General features: G+C 41.5%; 1 protein-coding gene across 1 annotated transcript; it reads left to right on the forward strand.

Annotated features, from left to right (window-relative positions):
- The first annotated feature begins 3,540 nt into the window (after positions 1 to 3,540).
- PENK (proenkephalin) lies at positions 3,541 to 8,615 on the forward strand. Its single transcript, XM_019711081.3, has 4 exons — positions 3,541 to 3,681; positions 3,779 to 3,835; positions 4,331 to 4,471; positions 7,625 to 8,615. The coding sequence occupies exons 3-4, from the start codon at positions 4,334 to 4,336 to the stop codon at positions 8,285 to 8,287; spliced, it is 801 nt and encodes a 266-aa protein (XP_019566640.3). The 5' UTR covers positions 3,541 to 3,681; positions 3,779 to 3,835; positions 4,331 to 4,333; the 3' UTR covers positions 8,288 to 8,615.
- The last annotated feature ends 11,858 nt before the right edge of the window (positions 8,616 to 20,473 follow it).

The following is a 20,473-nucleotide window of genomic DNA, read 5'->3' on the forward strand; positions in this document are numbered from 1 at the left end:
TTATTGTCCCCTGAAAGCGGAAGGCCAAACTTAGGAACCCTATCTCATTTCTAAGTTTACAGTATATTAACAGTATGTTTGATATGCTTAGTTCAGTTTCCCTTCCCTGCTGATTTTGTTGTTCCCTCCTCTCTCTCTCTCTCTCTCTCACACACACACACACACACACACACACATTAACACATACTGTGTACCAGGTTACTTTGTCTTCCAAGGGGTTTATTTCCTGAATTTTTGAGAGTAAGAATGTACCAGCACTCGCTTTCCTTAAAATGGGGATTTATCACACCATAAAAACCTCTCCTTACAACCAACTCCACTTCCAACTTCTGCTATGGTACTCTGAGCCAGTCGGAAGAAGAACCCCTTAACAGAAGAATTGTGATAATTCACCGTAACATGCCCAGCTCACAGAATCTTATCTTGCGAAGTGTGTACTTTAGATTGTAACTGAAAACTGGCAAGTTTGCCCTGCCTCTGGCATCGCTTCGAACATCGGAAATGTTAGAACATGGTGCTTTTACGCTGAAACACTACACAATCCCCAGAGGGCAGAACAGCCATGTTCTCACTATTGCTATTTTAGGGAAAGAGGAGCAGAAGGAAATCAGGTTCCATAACAAAGTATGTGTATTTAGGTGGCAGCAAGGACAGGGGAGGAGAGGAACGCATACCTGAGAGACATCATTCGATTTAGGCATCTTCAACCTGGAAATGATAGAAGAAAACACTGAAAGGACTTTTTAAAATCCATCCTACCTGCTTGTAGAACACCTAAGAACTGAGTGAAACACCACTCATCATTGGGACTTTAAAAGCCACATTTTTTTTTTTTTTTTTTTTTTTTTTTTTTTTTTTTTTTTTTTTTTTGGTCTCTGTAATGAATCCCTTTTGTCTAATGTTTGGGACCCTGGGATCAGAAGAAGGCGACGTCTTGATCTTGACCTGGAAGTCAGAATTCTCTGGATTAAATGTTTTAAGAGAATGTCCCCTTCCCTTTTTTGAGTCTCATTTCTACAGCAGTTTTTTTTCCCAGAAGGTAACTGCAAATTCTGTTCATTCTTGATAATATTTAGAGGATCGTGAAAAGGTGAATTCCTTGCAACCCACTGGCACTGTTCAAGCATAAAGAAATGGATACAAAAATGTATGCCCTTTGGCCTCCAGGGTAGACTGGGGCAGGTAATGGGAAGACATGTCTCTGATTAAGGTATGCAAACAAGATTGACCTCTCACCACCTCATTCCTTCCTTCAGCCAGGCAGCCAACACACGTTTATTCAATATGCTCCAAGTATTGGGGTGGATGCTAGGCACTAAGTATCCCTGCACTACATCTAGAGGACAGCCCTGTGTTTTTCTCTGTTTCTCTGTCCCCTAACATTTAAAAAGCCGCAGAGATAGATGCAGATTAACCTTGATAAACTAACTCAAAGCAGGTATTAGCTGTTCTAACAGAAACAAATCAGGCCTGAGGTGGGTGCCAGAGAGGAAGTGTGGGGAAACCTGGTTCTGCCACCATCTAAGCTGGTCACTTGGACGCCCTGAGCTTCAGTTTTGCCCGTATGTAGAATGAGGGTTCTGATAAATTACCCCAAAACAGTTTTCAGCCTTAAGCTTCTACTTTCCCAAGATTCTAAGGAAGCACTGTGTATCCTAAGGAAGCAGTTCTCTCTCTCTCTCTCTCTCTCTCTCTCTCTCTCTCTCTCTCTCTCTCTCTCTCTCTCTCTCTCTCCATCTCACTCTCTACACACACACACACACACACACACACACACACACACACACACACACACGTCTCAGCCTCTTGCCCCTAAGTATGTGTTTAAAATTCTCGGGTGATCCCAGATATGCCAGCTCTCAGAGAAATTTTTCTTTCATTTTAGGCAGGGCCTGTTCATGTACTCCTTTCGCACTGAGTACTGCAGTGTAGTCCGCTGCTTTTACAAAGCCCTGGCAACAGGGCTTTGTAAAGGCAGATGTTATTTACAGATGTCAGCTCTCATTTCGGTTGGGGACACGGATAAGTAGCTGGAGAGGACACCATCAGCTCCCTGATGGTGAAAAGCCTAAAATGAAAGGGAAACGTTATGTTCTTCTGGCAAAATGTGTCAGGGCTATGCCGGGGTTCTGCCTCCGCACTCCTAAGCCCCGCTTTCCCGACACCAGCGGCAAGGCTGCTCGGCGGCCACCCCGGGTGAGTCTCCCACGCCGGCAAGCTGAGACCCCTTCCCTGGAGCGCCGAAACCTACGCAGGAGAGCGCTGCCCTCTAGCGACGAAAATGCGAGAGCGTGGCCGGAGCTTCCGAGGAGCTCCGCGGTGGTCTCCGCTAAGGTTGAAGTGGTGGCCTGTCCCTTGCAGAGAGCACTTATGTCTGGGAGAGCCCTGAGACCCTTTCTTTATGTGCAGGCTCTGGTACTGTTTGCGGTTTCCCTCTAGGGCATGGATAGATAGATACATAGACGTATGATGGTAGATGACAGACAAAAGGTAGATGGATGACATGATTAGAAACATTTTTAGGGCTTGCTACGTGCTAGGCACAAGGTAAATGTTTTCCTCCATCATTTCATTTGCGTCTCTCCGCAACCCTTGAATGGCCCTATTTGCCCAACGGGGAAACTGAATCCTTAGACAAGGTAAATAACTTCCCAAGCTGAGGATGCCAGGGGCAGTGCGTCCCTCATAGCTGGATCGCCAGTACAGTGCTGGAGTGCTGACGTCACACTCGCCCCGGCACCCCCTCCTACTCTTCAAACACCCCCAGGGACACCCTGGACCGCGCGCTTGAGGCAGCAGGACTCCGGCTTGGAAGCCTGCCAGGGGAGCTGGGTAAAGACGGGTCCCTTCCCGCAGTGGCGGAACAGCGTGCAGTTTCCGGAAGAACACCGTTCCAGAAGCTTAGGTTTTACTGCGTCCACGCTTGGCAAGGTGTCTCACTAACGAGCCAGGGGAAAAGCTCAGCCCCGAGATTTAAGGATTCCCGTAAAGTTTCAATCATTCATTTCTTTAACCATTAACTGAGCGCCTATTCGGTTCCTGGTGATGTCAGACTCTGCAGCAAGGAACTCAGAGTCTAGTGTGGGGACAGACGGATGGATAAATGGAGACTTTCGGGACGGCTGTACTTGGTGCCCACTGCAACCACGAGGGTGCCCCAGGTGGAGGCGGAGAAGAGGCAGGTTCACCAGCTCCAAGGGTCTCCAGCACATTCCAGAAATCTAAATCAGTCAGTCCATCTGACCCTCCTAAACGCCCTCACTTTGGCTCTCTTCTTGGAGCCCGGACCCCCAGGGAGTGTAATTTCAGTGACCCTACCCTGGAGGGACTTAATCTCATTCCACTTCCTCCCCAAATTTACTAACTGCCTTGGTTTGTCACCCGGCCACGAGGAAAGCCACCAAAGGCTATCCCCCCCCCGACCCCACCCCCAGTGCCTGGAGCGGCGCGTGCACCCGCCGGGACAGACACCTCCCGCGATGGCGTCGGCGGGGCTGGCGTAGGGCCTGCGTCAGCTGCAGCCTAACGGCGATTGGGGCGCGCTCGCCTCCTTGGGTTTGGGGCTAATTATAAAGTGGCTCCAGCAGCCGCCAGCCCCGGGACAGCGAGGCGAGGTGAGGCAGGCGCTCTGAGCCCTGCAGTCCAGCGGGCGGCCCCGCAGCGACTCCATCCAGCGCGACGGTGAGGCAGGCGCCTGCCCGCGCCCCCTACCCTTCCCAGCCTCTTCTCCCGGCTGCCCCCAGCCCCTTACACCTGCCTTCTTCTCCTCTACCTCTAGTGTCGTGCCTGGGACCCGGTTTCTGCCACCAGCCTGAGCCATCCAAACATCGTCAACGTGAGTGAACTTGCCCAGAGCTCGCATTAGCTGCGTGCGTTTTGGGACCGTCAGCCTGATCTGTTCTGCGTTTCATTGCGTGGGGTTCCCCAACTTTCTTCCTGTCCCTGTTTGTGACCTGGGTCAATGTCGCGTTTCCCCAGGCTCCCGTTTTTGCGCATTTGGTCTTAGCTGTTCCCTCCAGAATCCTGCTGGGGCAGCTGACGTCCAGAAAGAGAGCCCAGTGCCCCGGGCAGCCCCGGGCAGCCCCGGGCAGCCCCGGGCTCGGGACGCCAGCCTGGGAACTGCGAGGTGATCTGACCTGTCCCCGGGCCTCTCGAAACGGCATCTGCCGGGAGGGCGGGGGCCCAGGAAGGAGCATCCGTAGCAGCTCTTGCTCTTGCCCTTGCCCTTGCTCCACAAACCCCCAGTTCGGACTGTCCCACCGAGGGTCCTTCTGAGGGACCCCCTTTGCGCCCGAGCAGGCTCGGAGTTCGCGTTCCTCTGTCCCTGCAGCCCATGGCGCGATTCCTGAGACTCTGCACCTGGCTGCTGGCGCTCGGCCCCGGGCTCCTGGCGACAGTGCGGGCGGAATGCAGCCAGGACTGCGCGACGTGCAGCTACCGACTGACGCGCCCGACCGATATCAACCCGCTGGTGAGTGTTTTAGCACGATGAGTGAGCCAGTAGCGAACACCGTGCGGGGCGTCTCCTGATCTCTGGAGACCCCGGTGTCCCGAAGGTTCCCCCTACACTGACCCAGGACCCGCTCTAGCTCTCAGTTTCGGAGACCCGCGACTATTTAAAGAAGGGTAAGGGCGGCGATGTCTCCACACAAACCAAGTTTGTTTTAACCCGGGGGATGCGGGAGCCCGGAGAGGTGCTCTCGTCAGCACCTCGGAGAGCACTGGGGTGTCGCCTCACCTGTCCCAAGGAAAATAGATGTCCATTCACCCCAACTCCTAACATACCCCGCTAAGGGCCCGTTCCACACACAACCATCCTCCCATCCTTCCCGAAAATGTCATTTTTTTATTAGGGACATTTCGTCTCCTTCGGATTTCATTTCTCTAACCCTAAACCTCACTTCCTTCAAGCCCTTATCCTCACCAGTGGATAGGGGAGAGCTAAGGAATGAGGTAGAGACAAAGGGAGAGGAAGGAGAGAGAGCGCAGTAGACAGGAGAAAAAAAATCAGCAACTGTCTCATAGGCTAGTAACGCTGGAATTCAACTTCTGTCTTGTCTTTAACGTACTTTGGTAAAACCTACTAATACTAAGATAACAGTGTAATTCAGCTACGAAAAAGGCACAGGAGAGGTGGCCAGGGTCCAAAGAAGTGGCAATAATGCAAAGATAAACTACATACACCCCAGGGCCTTAGGGAAATATTTTGAAAGCTGAAGACAAAAGAACTCATTCCAATCAATATCCATGTGCTCTTGAATCACCCGGTGTCCCAGAATCTCCGAATGTGGGACCCGGGAAGCGTCATTTTAACTAGTGCCCCAGTGATTCCTTTGTACTCTTCTCAATTTGTTGAAATTCTGTTATGACTTCAACCACTCAGTGGAGAATAATGTATTCATCCAAGGAGTTAAGCTCCTCCCTTGAGCCTTTGAAGAAATTTTATGTAGATTCATAAAATTGGGGCAAAAATTAAGGAAAGAATTCCACAAAATCCAAAGCGTATATTTCAGATTAAATATTTATTTCATTTGAATTACCTGATTCATTTTATTTGGTATGTGCATGTGCTAACATGGCCTTAAAGAGAAAAATATGTATTTAAACTAGGAGAAAAATATTACATCTTAAATAGATATAACAATCCCCTTCATCTATCTTTTTTTTCTCTTTCGAATTTGTTTTTTGTTTAACTGATTTGTTTTGTATGGGGGCTGACATTTAGGGTTGTTACTTTCTCTGCGACAAAAGGCTTTGTTAATGACTATGTTGTTAGAAAGACAGCAGTCCTGGAATTTTAGCTTGGATGCAAAAAAGACATATGAGAAATGAAGTTGTCTAGCCAAAACTATGTAGTAAAATCAAAGTAACAAATATTTATTGAGCTTCTACCATGTGAAAGACACTTGTGCTTGGTTCTGTGACAGACAGAAAGATAAGCAGGTATGCCATGACTAATGTCCAAATACAATTTACCATCAAATATAAGCTTGACCATATAACACAGAGTGTGATAAATGCAACAAAAAAATGCAGTCATATACAAGAACATACAAATTAATATCACTTCTTTAGTATGAGTGTGTTATTCTGGTTATTTCTCATTATTTGTTTTTGAAGCAATTCCAACATTAAAAAGCATTTTGGTAATAGTGTAAAAAATACTCAACATTAATTTTTGGAAAAGAGATTATTTAAATTATATTTTAGAATGGAAATATTATTGACACCTGAACATCTTAAGTTTTTAGTGATGTTTGATTTCTTAATCAGATATCAAGAATAAAACAGGATCACTTTAATTAGATCATCTTTAGATTTTTATATATACATACATTTAACTTTTTTAGACACAAAGCTTAAATAATCACTAAAAGCTGGTTAAATATATACCCTAAATAATTTTGTTGTGCTAATAGAATGCTTTCTTTCATTGTGAAAATAATATGTGTGAATTTTATATCAATCAAAATACCAATATATTTTTAAATACCAGGGAAAGATCTGTTTTTTCTAAATAAAGAGTGTGTAACCTGAGTTCTATAAGTAGACTTTAGGGGACCATAAAACCCCCTAAAATGCTCAGAAATATCCTATAGATTTTGTGAATGTTCATGTAATGTTAGTACTCTTTATCATATCAAAGTGGTCTGTTGAATAGAGGAGACTCTTAACAAGACTATTAGTATATAAAGCCTAAATCGTACAATAATTAGAATTTAATTATTATATAATAAAAAGGAAGGAATTGTACAAGTATATAGATTATTCCTATTGTAAAATGACATGATTTCCATTGGACAAGTCTTGTTCTGTACACTCATAACTAAATGCTAAGAAGAGAAACATAAATAAACATTTGCATATACATATTTTCATATTGGATCTCATAATTATAAGCATTTAGTTCAAGATGATTAAATATGTTTTAATCAATCAAGGGGGGAAGCAAAACAACTCTACTTTCATAAAATCAATGTCGTAATCCAAATAATTCATAGATTTAAACTGAGTTTTTAGAATGTCTTTCTTTTCAAATCTATTTTCAATTTGTTGTTTTTCTTTAAAGATTGGAAATGTTTGCAGAAATATGGGATACCATTCCAAGTAAAATATTAGTACAAGAAAGTAAACAAACCTTGTATTATTAATATTGACTTTATCTGCAAGACAAGAAGATAAAAGGAATTTGGGGATAATGTCCCTGATTAGGTAAAAAAGAAATTCTTCTCCCTCTTTGTTAGAAAAAAGCTCAAAGAAAATAAAATCAATAGTGGAAAATTATCCAGTAAATTACATTATGCAGGCAGCCAATCTAGGTTAAAATCGGGTAGAAAAGAATCCTTTACAATATTGAAATGGCACAATATATATAATCTGCTAAAATTCAAAAAAAGATCCAGTTTTTTGCTTCTGATCCAGAAAATTGCTTCTGCACAATTTCCCCTTTCAATTTTCCTTTGATTTGCCTGCTCAGGATGACATAAAATTGTCATAAGAAAATGGTAATTATTATCTGGGAGTTTCCATATAAAAGCAAATATACTGTGGTCCACACAAATCTGTTTACTTAATACAATCAGAAAAGCCTCTTTCTATCCTTAAAGTGAATTGTTCTTCCCAGGCTTGCACCCTGGAATGTGAAGGGAAACTGCCTTCTCTCAAAACCTGGGAGACCTGCAAAGAGCTCCTTCAGCTGTCCAACCTGCAGCTTCCTCAAGATGGCGCAAGCGCCCTCCGAGAACGCAGCAAACAGGAGGAGAACCTTGTGCTGGCCAAGAAGTATGGGGGCTTCATGAAAAGGTATGGAGGCTTCATGAAGAAAATGGATGAGCTTTATCCTCTGGAACCGGAAGAACAGGCAAATGGAGGTGGAATGCTTGCCAAGAGATACGGGGGCTTCATGAAGAAGGATATAGAGGAGGATGACTCCCTGGGCAATTCCTCAGACCTGCTGAAAGAGCTGCTGGGAACAGGGGACAACCGAGAGAGTAGCCACTACCAACAGGGCAGTGACGATGAAGAAGTGAGCAAGAGATACGGGGGCTTCATGAGAGGCTTAAAGAGAAGCCCCCAACTGGAAGACGAAGCCAAAGAGCTGCAGAAGCGATATGGGGGCTTCATGAGAAGAGTTGGTCGCCCAGAATGGTGGATGGACTACCAGAAAAGGTACGGGGGCTTCCTGAAGCGCTTCGCTGATTCTCTGCCCTCCGACGAAGAAGGTGAAAGTTACTCAAAAGAAGTTCCCCAAATGGAGAAGAGATATGGAGGATTTATGAGGTTTTAATACCCTTTCCCCTTCAGTGACCCGAGCCCCAGCAAGGTTTCCTCTATCCCCCAGTGAGAGACTGCCTCGTTAATCGTGTTATATTGTCATGTGTTGCTTGCACTGTATACTTGACTTTATTGTTCGGATAACTAACTACATAACCTGAAAGTTCTCATTCCAGGTTCTGTGTTCTTTTGAGAGTCTTTAAGCTCAGTATTGGATTATTGCTGCGGTCTTGTTTTCATGCTAAAACAGTTTCTGTCACCTTGTCCTTTATTTTTGACAAAATATCAATAAATGCTTACTTGTATATGGATATAATAAACCCCTTACCCCAACTGCATAACATTCTTGCAAGTCTCTTCTTCTCCAAGGCCCTCATTCACGTCTGTGTTTCCACAGTAAATCCTAAACTCAGACACAGTGAAACTATGTGCTTTTGACAGAATCATCACTGGCCTCCTTCTCCAACAGCTGTGGCTGCAAAAACAGTTTTCATTTCATTCCTCACACATGAAATCTTAGAGGAGTAAACACATTAGAGCAAAATAAAATGTATTCCCACTCTCATTTCTGGAAATCAGATACCTGAAGAAAACCAAAGTTTAATAAAGAAACAGGGTATGCCCTTATACATAAGAAAATATGCATTTACATTCAGATGTTTATGTCTTTTTTCTTCAGCAAAGTATTTTAGAAGTTAATAAGTAATTAAAGATAATTTAAACCCATTTTACAAATGAAGGTGAAGCCCAGCAAAGTTAAGTAGTTGGCCCAAGGTTGCCCAGCAGTTGAAGGACAGAAAAAAGAATTAAGACCCCGAACTTCTTGCTCCCAATGTCTTTCCCACTCCAGTTCCCTGTCTCTCGCCCATGTCACTACCAAAAATTGGGAGAATATATTGGGACTATATATTGTTCATTATTGTCCACCCTTCTACCACACCACAGTGCATTCTCCAATATCTTATGAATGAATAAAGGAAGGAATGAAGGAATTTGGTTACCAGGTCAATAGAAAGGTATTATGGATGTTTTATAAGGCAAATTCTCACCCCACAGGAATTTGTGACTATTTCATATGAATTAAACCATTTGAGGCAATATTCTGGTACCAAAAATTGTAACTTTTTTTTTCTAATTGAAAATAACTGCAGCTAACCTCCTATCCACTAAGTCCTCTCCTATGTGTTCTTTCCCCAAAAAAAATTAGAGGGTTTAGCAGTTCAGGAAAATGGAGAAAGAGTCTCTGACCTGCAGTCTAGCAATGCAAGCCCACATGCTCCATTCTGAGGATGGACAGCTCCACTGTCTCGGGCAGTTTAACCTTCTGACGCCAGCCCTGCCAGGCTTCTCAGGATGCCACGTGAGGCCATGCTCTATTAGAAGACCCATCTTCTCCTAATCAGGGCAAAGGCTCTGAGGTCCCCACCACTCACAGAACCTCACCACCATCCATTTTCCTGATCTTTAGCAAACCAACTTTTTCTTCCATGCCAGAACCCTTCTCCTTTTGAACTAGAGATGTAAGAAATGTAGGTGTTTGCAGCAGACTGGGAAGAAGTTGATAACCAGCAGCTGGCTATCAGAAATCAGCATCAGCAGCATGAGGAGTGATGGGGCTGGAACACATAGGAAATATGGGGTCTCTACTCAGCCTTAGCTGGTTATTTCCCTTGGATATGCCAGCCTCATATTGCCAGACTTTTCCAAAGAAACCTAAATTTTCTTAATAATATCCCAAGTTTTTAGTTTTGGCCATTACATTTAAAACAGTATGGTGGGTGAGAAAGGTAGAAGGGATTAAGGAGTACAAATCGCCAGTTATAAAAATAGTAATGGGGATGTAAAGTACAGCCTGGGGAATATAGTCAATAATATTGTAGCTATAACAATATTACGGTACTAGATGGGTACTAGACATTGGGACGATCACTTTATCATGGATATAAATGTGTAACCACTATGCTGTGCACCTGAAACTAACATAATACTGTATGTATGTCAACTATAATTTTAAAAATAATTTAATTAAAAAATAAATAAAATGCTAAAAATAAAACAGTATGGACCAAACAAAACCCATCTAAAGGTCAGATTTGAGAGACACGGGGCTAGCCTTTTGAGAAAAGTCACATGATTCTCTACCCTAGAACAAAGGATTCCCAAAGGTAGGAAACATGAATCCAGCCTACACCCGAGGACAGTAAGAGTAAAATGCCTGTGTCCCTCTTTGATAAGATAAAAATGAAACTATTACAATAATACAATATGTGTACATACATATCTCATACAATATATTTGAGAAAATAACACAATTTCACCATCAAATGAATGCGTTATTTTTCAAATCAAGAACAGTCCTTTACAAAAGAGCCTTTTCTTGTCTATTTTGGGTTCGCTGTTTGGAACTGTTTAAAACACTCGGAGTGGTTAACAGACAATTGTCTGTCCCTCTGTTTCACCACCTGTCACCTCCGCTAAGGGCCGAGGGATGCCCAGGTGGGACAGTGTTACTCACTGTTGGAGAATCAAGAACCTAGAGGACGTGTCACAAATGTTTGGGGAGGGAAGGAACAGAGGACAGGGACGGGGAAACAGGAAAAGGGGGAAAGAAAAAGGGGAAAGGACGATTAAACAAGGTGGCTCCTTCTCGTAAGGTGATTATGCCTGCTTCTGCTCGAAACACCAAACGAAGCGCAATGGTCGGCGTCAGAGGGACCTTAATAGTAAGTATCAGCAGTTGTACACAAAATGCGACTGGACGGGGGCTTAAGTTTTCCTATGTCCTCAAATATCTTCCATGTTGTCCACCCTTCAGTCTGAAATTCCATCATTAGAATTTTTGCACCGTTATCCCTAAAGACTTTGATTTTCAAGATTCCTTATTTTAATTCTAAGGGACATTTGCCTAAGACTGGGATGCTATTGCAAATGCAGATAACTGTGCTCTGACTGCGGTATTCAGTGTGTGCTCAGCACAGGTGTTCTGGGTGCCATAAACACGGAAAGACTAGGGTTAAAACTCGCCTGGAACTAAGATTTAGGGTTAGATGTACGGGAGTCAAAACCGCTACTGACTTGAGAGTCTCCAGAAACGCTTGCATATACCGATTGGAATGCAGACCCACCTAACTGCAGAGGGCGCTGCGGCTCCATTTGGGACCTTTTCCTAGTACGTGGGCTCCTCTTCACCTCAGTTCCGCACACTTGGGCCTCCCCTATTCCTCCAAGCCGGAGTCCTGCTCTGGGTTCCTTCTGAGAGTTAATAACTGTGAACTCTGTGTGTGTAAACTCTGGGGCCAGGCTGCCTGGGTTAAATCCTAGCTAGCTATGTGATCTGAAGCTCTCCTCGACGCTTTCCTCATCTGTCCCTCATTAGGTTGTTGTAATAACTAGCGTGTTAACATATACAGAGTGCGAAAGCCTGGGCTAGTACGCAGTCGGCACTTGCAGGGTTCGCTACAGCTATTGCTCCGTGTCCCAGTTCTTACACATACGGTCCTGATCTCTCCCCCAGCCCATCCTGCTTCACCCTGGGCCTCTCAGGAACCAGGTGCTATCTCAGCCTGGGTCTTTCAAGGTTGAGATACTATGCTATGAGCTTCAGTCCTGGTCAGAGACTGAGAAAACCCAAGGAGAGGGTTTCCTCTTCTACTGATTGTGTCCCCTGAGGCAGAAACTATTTGCAGTTTTCCCTTAATACTCATCTTCGCTTTCTCAGTTTTCTACCACAAACATGTAAAATCCATGTAATGAAAAAGTCATTCAAAAAACGACATGAAGAGTCTGAGCCTTGAGCTACAAAGGTTTCTTCTTAGAAGGTGAAGGAGGGGCATACAACCTTGACTACTATGAATATTTATAGGTTTTTTTTTATCTTGAAATGAACATAAGCACCCCACATGAATCAATTCATTCATTCAAAAATAATTGAGCCAGCTGCATGAATATCTGGTGGGAAAGCATTCCAGACTGAGGGAACAGTAAGTGCAGTGACCTAAAATGGGAACATTTGGATAACTGGAGGAACAAGATTTATGAGGCCTTGTGTAGGCATAGAAAGAGCTTTGGGATTTAGTCTAAATGTTATAGAAAACAATTTGAGGTTGAGGGCAGGTCAGTGACAAGATAGACTGATGAGTGTAAACCTCAGTATCTGCCATATAGAACAAGTTTCCTCACTCCTCATCCTCCTGAGAGAAGAATGTATTAAGTATCTGTCATCATTTTGCATCCTTCAAAACATCTTGGTTTACCTGAAAATAAAAAAGTTATGTAAAATTCTCATGTTTTATAATTCAAATTTAGTGAATAAATTTTCTTTATCAATTCCTACACCAAAAATCAGCGCTTACAATGATCACTCATTGTTTAGAAAATGAAAAAAATAAAATAAACCACCAACAACAAAAAAATCCACGTAATAATTATATTATCGACCAGGAACATGTGTTTCTGCAGAGAGAGGAGTGTAAAAAATCACATCAGCAGAGGGAGCTTGACAATAGCTTAAACATACCCGGCCATGACATATGTTTATACTTTTTTTCTTAGCTTTTTTTTTTAATCAAGAATAACATATCTATAGAGAAGTTCACACATCATAAGTGTATATCTCACTGAATTGCTAAAACAAACATACCCATGAACCATCATCGGGCAAGAAAGAAAACATCACCAGCACCTACTCATGCCTCCTCCAAATAACTAGCTCTCCCTCCTCTCCAAAGGTAACCTCCCTCCTGACTTTTATCACCATAAATTAATTCACCTATTTTTTAATTTTCTATAAAAAGAAAACATGTGTTTTTTTTCCTAACTACATAGTTCAACATTATGTTTATGAGATTCATCCATGCTGTTGCATATAGCTGTGGTCTATTATTTTTATTGCCATATAGTATTCCATTGTATGAAAATACTGTTAGTTTCATTCTATTAGTGATGGAGGCTCAGTTGTTTCCACTTTGGGGCTATTGGAAATACTACTTCTATAAGCATTCTTGGCCATGTGTCTTATAACATGTGATGCATTTCTCTTGCGTGTATAACTAGATTTGCCAGATCATAGTAGGGTACGCACATGTTCAACTGTAGTTTATAATGCCAAACAGCTTTTAAAGGGTTTGCACTAATCTGGACTCCTAACCACAGTGTATGCCCCATCAATACTTTGGACTGACAGTCTTTTTAAATTGCAGCCATTCTGTTTTAATTTGTTTCCCTAATTACTAATGAGCTCATGCATCATTTACTATTTGGGTATCGTTAGTTACTCTTTTGCTGTGCAATTGTATTTTTCAAGTTACAGATCTGAACTATATTCTGCTCTGTGGTGAATGGCCTTAAACCATGAAATAAATGCATGAGTTTTGGGTGTTTTTTTTTTCTTTTTAACTACAAAATATCTTCAGGAATCACTTTGTATTTCCCTATTACAATCTATACAAACTTGTCCATGACCCTGCCCGTAGGCTGACACCATGGCATTGCTAGCCAAATACTGGATCCTCTTTATGTTGTCCCTGCTGTGTTCTTTTATGTTTAGAACATTCAGGTACAGCAACCCTACCCAACTGGGTGCCTTTCAGTCTACTGGGTCTCCCTGCCGGCTTCCTGGGATTAGTACAAGTGGAAGGTTCCCGCCCGCGCCCCCCCACCCAGGACCATCCTCAGTGAGGTAAGGGGACAAACCACTTCTAAGGGGATTCACAGGTTTTGATGGTCAAGTTGTTTCAAGGAACTACTTCATCCCAGGCCTTGCAGACAGGCACCATCTTTCCTTAGCCACTAGGCACTCGCCTCTCACCTCACCGCTAAGGGAATGAAGTCTGTCATTGCTCTCTTCCCTAGAGAACACTGGAAAACTGGAGGGCATCTGGCATATCCTCTGCAGCTGTCAATTTTGGTATCAATCTAGAAAAAAAAGAAATTGGAAAAGAGAGGAGGTTGCAGACATGAAATAAAAGAGCCAACCTTCCAGAATTCCTCCTCCAATTTGTCAATCAAGTACAGCAGGACTTTCAATAATGTTGTTTTGTTTAATGTTGTTTCATTGTAACATTGATGAGACACCCTAGGAATTTAACTTTTATCTATATCAATTAGCTTTTGGTAAAATTGGTTTCATGATACATTGTTTCACTTGAAGTCTCAGAACCTAACAACGACATTAAGTGAGGACTTACTGTAGAAGGCTAGATCTTCTATGGATATAAAAAGGGCTAAGAAAAGAGGAAAAGCCATGAGGAAGTCATACAATCTGAAATCAGCATTGAAGTGAAAAGAGACTAAGCTCTTGTTAAAGAATTGGTTGGTAGGGCAGGAGCTTAGCTGAATTTGAAATGGGCAGTAGAGGATTTACCCAGCAAGTCATTTTTATTTCCTTTTCACTGCTCAAGTTATTCATTGAATAAATATTTGTGGAGTATATGTTGTAGGCCATGCACTGTTCTAGGCCCAGGAGCTACAAGAAAGGAAAGGCCACCCATTCTCTACTTTCTCAAAATTTATATTCTAATGTGTAGGATGAGACAATAAACAACAGGAAAGAAAAAAGACAATTTTGGATAGTTCTGATTACTAAAGTACTTGTTCTTCATATGAAAATTCAAACAAGTGCAGAATTATACATTGTTAAAAGTGAAATTCCTCTTTCACCTCCCAAATTTCCACAGAAGTAACCAGTATTAAAAGTTTTGTGCTTACTCTAAAATTTCTTTTTTCATTAATGAATATACACACAGGCATGCATGGGCACACAGTTTTAATTTTATTGTTAATGTGAATAAAATAATTCTACACATTTCAACATCAACATGAAAATCTGCTTGATGCTCTTTAACTACTGCATGTTATTGTGTAACTTGTCTGCTTTGCTTTTTTTTTTTTAGCAACTCCAATAGCAACTAATTTTTTTCACACTATAGACAATGTTGCAGTAAACATCTTCATAAATATATATGCTCTATATAGCCTATACTATATAAAAAGTGTGTCTATGTGTGTGTGTGTGTAGTAGTAGTAGTAGAAGTAGTTTTTGTTGTACACATTATACTAAATAATCCTTTTTACTGTATATAACCTCTGACAATTAAGTTCTCGAACTTGCCACCATGTGCTTACACTGGCAGCACTGTACAAAGAGCTCGGTAAGGTTTCATAACTTTAGTATATCAGTATCTCACAGCTGTGTTCATGTCGATATGTGGCGGTGTCTTGCTGAATGGCATTCATTATTGTTGTTCCGTGTTATTTTGTGCCATTGCAAGAATGTCTGAGCTCGAATTAGAGCAACGAACAAACGTTAAATTTCTTGTTAAACTTGACAAGAGTAGAAGTGAAATCAGGGACATGTTAGTCCAAGTTCATGGGGATAATGCCATGAAGAAAATGGCAGTGTCGTGCGGGAAGTCCGGTGGGGTCTCTGCTCCCGCTCCCCACACAAGAACGCAGGATATGGTGAGGCCAAAAAGGAACACCCATGGAGCCATAGGTAGGGGAGTCATACCACCACTATAGTCTTGCTGGCAGCTGAGTTGGAGACACAGGAAGCAGGAGCCACACTGTCTGCAATCTACAACCCGCACTCCGCTGTGCTAACTGCAATCCACACTTGCCAGCTCAGCCCCCATCTTCTGCTAGCGTAGCCACAGCAGTTATATTAGTGGCCAATGGCTCACTGGTTACAGCTGATGGCCAACTAGCCACAGCTGATGGCCATCCCATCACACTTGATGGCCATTTACTACCTGAGCCAGCACCTTTCTATGTGAGGCCGAGAGCCTGGAAACTGCTTTCTGGGGCTCTCTTCCAACAGGCAGTGTACAAATGGATTAAACGCTTTTCTGAGGGGAGAAAATGCGTCCTGATGAAGAGAGGTCAGGGGGCCAGTAACAAGCAGAACTGATGAAGACATTGCAAAAATTCATCGAATTGTACGTCAAAATCATCAACTGATGGTTAGAAGCAGAGCAGACCAAGTAAACATCAATACAGAAAGAGTCAGGAAAATCTTAACTGAAAATCTTGGCATAAGAAAGGTGTGTGCAAAAATGGTCTCAAAAGAGTTCACCGATGAACAAAAGCAAAGGAGAATTGAAGTTTGCCAAGACCTTTTGGAGAGGCAAGGTGATATTTTAGTTATCATTGGTGATGAAACATGGGTGTGCCAATACAACCCTGAAACAAAGTGTCAAAGTGCACAGTGGAAGTCAGCCAATTCTCCATGACCAAAAAGTTCTGTCAGACCAAATCAAGAGTCAAAATGATGTTGCTAATCTTTGTTAATATCAGAGGGATTATTCATTATGAATTTGTACCAACTGGACAGTTAACCAAGTTTAGTATTTGGAAATGCTAGAAAGGTTGCGTGAAAAAGTTAGACAACCTGAACTTTTTGTCAACATTACTCTCACATCACCATAATGCACCAGCTCACACGGCACTGTCTATGAGGGAGTTTTCAGCCAATAAACAAATAACTGTACTGGAACACCCTCCCTACTCACCTGATCTGGCCCCCAGTGACTTCTTTCTTTCCCTGAAGATAAAGGAAATATTGAAAGGAAGACATTTTGATGACATTCAGGACATCAAGGGTAATACAATGACAGCACTGATGGCCATTCCAGAAAAAGAGTTCCAAAATTGCTTTGAAGGGTGGACTAGGTGCTGGCATCGGTGTATAGCTTCCCAAGGGGAGTACTTCAAAGGTGACCATAGTGATATTCAGCAATGAGGTATGTAGCACTTTTTCTAGGATGAGTTCACGAACTTAATTGTCCGACCTTGGATGTTGAATTATGTAATTATTTTTGTCAAGCAGAGCACCGCACAATCCTAAGGGAGGACTTTAACACTTCTGCCCATTGCATCTCGGTATTATTCACAAGGAAAATACAACCAGTCAAGCATGAGATGGAAAATTGTTTTACTTATAGAGAAGAGACAGGGTAATATTAGCTTCAACAGTGGGCACCAGACCCCATGGCCAACAAGTCTCTGTCCAAGGTCCATGTCCAGGACAATTTACCTACCTGCACCCCTGTCATGTGGCAGTAAAAGGAACCCTGTCTCCTCTCCTTGGAGGACAGATATAGCAGTGGGGTTGGCCAGGTCTCATATCACACACACCACACTTCAAGCAGAAAAAAAAGAGCACTCATTGAGCGTGAAACTCGAGAGATATTCCCACACAAGGTGATAAGCGCAGCACAGGGTGTGCGGGCTCTTCATCTCTTGATAAGGAAGTGCTCCAGACTCAAAACCCATCTTATGCAGCTGAGTGGGGGTCAAAAGACAGTTCATGAGACTGTCAGTTGTGTACATGGCAATTATTCCATAGGGTTAACTCCTAAAAGTGAAATTCCTGGGTCAGAGGATATGTATATTTAATATTTTATGGTTATTGCCACATAATGTTCAAAAATACCATACAATTTACATTCCCATCTACAATATCTGTGATCTGTTTAGTCATCTTTTTCTTGTTGACTCATAGGTAGCCTTTTAACACATTGTACTAAATAATCATTTTTTCTGTATATGTTGAATTATGTAATTAAAAAGTTGAAGTTTTTCATCACTGTGTATCTTAAGTTATAAATGTAATGTCTCAAACTACAAGTCTTTTGAAAAAGTTTTGCAATTAAACTTCCTTAAAACTCTAGGAAATCACGTAATTGTGTTCTATGTGGAAAGTTACTCCAAATAGGAAAGAAGTCTAAATGTCTTCTGGTGGTAGCTTTAATGTTAAATCATCCTTTGTACAATAAAGTACAAAAAATATGGAAGCATTTGAGAGTTGGAATACATCACATGGAAATTCCTTTGTGCACAAATAATCTCACAAAACAAGCAGTCAACCACTAACCCATGCATTCAATTATTGACCTAACCACCTTTCCAGAACTGTACCTGGTCTAGTAACAGCTGCCATGGCTCACAGACTCCATAGAACCTTTGAATAGAAGAATATTGAGCGCTATAAAGAGGGCCGGGGGAAATGGTTTGATATGATCTCAGATCTCTAAATTGAAGCCTGCAATCCTCCTTGAAGCAGCATAGGAAGACTTGTCTAGCTGAGCACCTTCTCTACTTGAAAGTCTTCAAATAAAACAAAAATTAAATTTTATAGGACTAGCCTCTTGCTATACAGGGTCTTAGAAGATATTCTAGCAAATAAAAAAAAACTTTATAGAATTTTATCAGAATTTAAAAGCCTCTAAAACAAAACATTTCACTTCGGATCAATCAAGCATTATAAGTGAATTCCACTAGAAAGCTAGTTGCTGATTTATCCTATTATGATGACTTCCAAGGGTCCACTTCCACATTCCTCCTTGCTTGTATTATACTCTTCCCAGCTTAGATTCCCCAGCCTAGTCAGTGTCTTTCATTATAGCTTTCATAGAACACTCTTTTTTGTTTAATTGTTTGGGTTTTCCCCTTCACAGCACTTCTTACATTTTATAATTGTTTTGTTAATTTGTGTGATCGATTTATGTCTCAAGTAGAAAAGTAGAAACTGTTTGTTTTGCTTGTCATAGGCATTCAAAAAATATATCATTGTGAGTCCATGCTTCCATCTAAACTCATATCAAAGATATGTATGTTTTTTTTAATTTAAAAGACATAATTATGCTCAGAAAAGGATGAAACTATGTGCAGAAAAAGATGAAACTATCCAACTATTTGGATATCAGAGGCATTGTTTGCAAAAATCTTCTCCCATTCGGTTGACTGCCTCTTTATTGTGTTGATGGTTTCTTTTGCTGTGCAGAAGCTTTTAAGTTTGAAATAGTCCCATTCATTTATTTTAGCTTTTACTTCCCTTGCCTTTGGGGTCAAATTCATAAAGTGCTCTTTGAACCCAAGGCCAATAAGCTTAGTACCTATATTTTCTTCTATGTGTTTTATTGTTTCAGGTCTTATGTTTAGGTCTTTGATCCATTTTGAGTTAATTTTGGTACATGGTGACAGCTAGCAGTCTAGTTTCACTTTTTTGCATGTGGCTATCCAATTCTCCCAGCACCATTTATAGAAAAAGCTGTCTTTTCTCCATTGTATGTCTTTGGCTTCTTTGTCAAAAATTATCTGTCCATATTTATGTGGGTTTATTTCTGGGTTCTCAATTCTATTCCATTGGTCTGCGAGTCTGTTTTTCTGCCAGTACCATGCTGTTTTGATTATTGTAGCCCTGTAGTACAAGCTAAAGTCAGGGAGTGGGATACCTCCAGTATTATTCTTTTTTTCTTTGGATTGCTTTGGCTATTTGGGATCTTTTGTGGTTCCATACAAATCTGATGATTTTTTTTTGTTCTATTTCTTTAAAAAATGCCATTGGGATTTTGATGGGGATTGCATTGAATCTGTATATTGCATTGGGTAAAATGGCCATTTTAATTATGTTGATTCTTCCAATCCATGAGCACGGAATGTCTTTCCATTTCTTGTGTCTTTTTCAATTTCGTTTAAAAGTGTCTTACAGTTTCCAGTATATAAGTCTTTCGCATCCTTGGTTAAGTTTATTCCTAGGTATTTTATTCTTTTTGTTGCCATTGTAAAGGGAATTTTGTTTTATTTGTTTTTCTGAGATTTCATTGTTAGTATATAGGAACGAAATGGATTTTTCTACCTTGATTTTGCAGCCAGCAACTTCACTGTATTCATTTGTTTTTCTAATACTTTTTGGTGGAGTCTTTAGTATTTTCTATGTATAGCATCATATCATCTGCAGAAAGTGAAAATTTAACTTCTTCATTCCTAATTTCGATGCCTTTTATATCTTTCTCTTGCCTGATTGCTCCGGCAAGGACTTCCAATACTATGTTGAAAAGCAGAGGTGATAGGGGACAGCCCTGTCGTGTTCCTGAATGTAGAGTAAAGGCTTCAGTTTTTCGTCGTTAACTATGAGATTAGCTCTGGGTTTGTCATATATGGCCTTTATTATGTTCAGGTATTTTCCTTCTATACCTATTTTATTAAGTGTTTAATCATAAATGGATGTTAATCATAAATGCTTTTTCTGCATCTATTGATATAATCATATAATTTTTGTCCTTTACATATTTTGTTTATGTGATGTATCTCATTGATCGATTTGCATATGTTGAACCATCCATGTGCCCCTGGGTTGAACCCCACTTGGTCGTGATGAATAATCTTTTTAATGCATTGTTGCATTCGATTTGCTAGAATT

This window comes from Rhinolophus sinicus, chromosome 7 (assembly GCF_057876585.1).
Source record: "Rhinolophus sinicus isolate RSI-liver-muscle chromosome 7, RSI-T2T, whole genome shotgun sequence".
NCBI lineage: Eukaryota > Metazoa > Chordata > Mammalia > Chiroptera > Rhinolophidae > Rhinolophus > Rhinolophus sinicus.

Bases quoted from the DNA above. Each gene is read 5' to 3' on its own strand.
- PENK (XM_019711081.3), top strand. From the start codon at position 4,334: ATGGCGCGATTCCTGAGACTCTGCACCTGGCTGCTGGCGCTCGGCCCC. The intron at 4,472-7,624 runs GTGAGTGTTTTA...TGTTCTTCCCAG, and splicing joins CGACCGATATCAACCCGCTG to GCTTGCACCCTGGAATGTGA.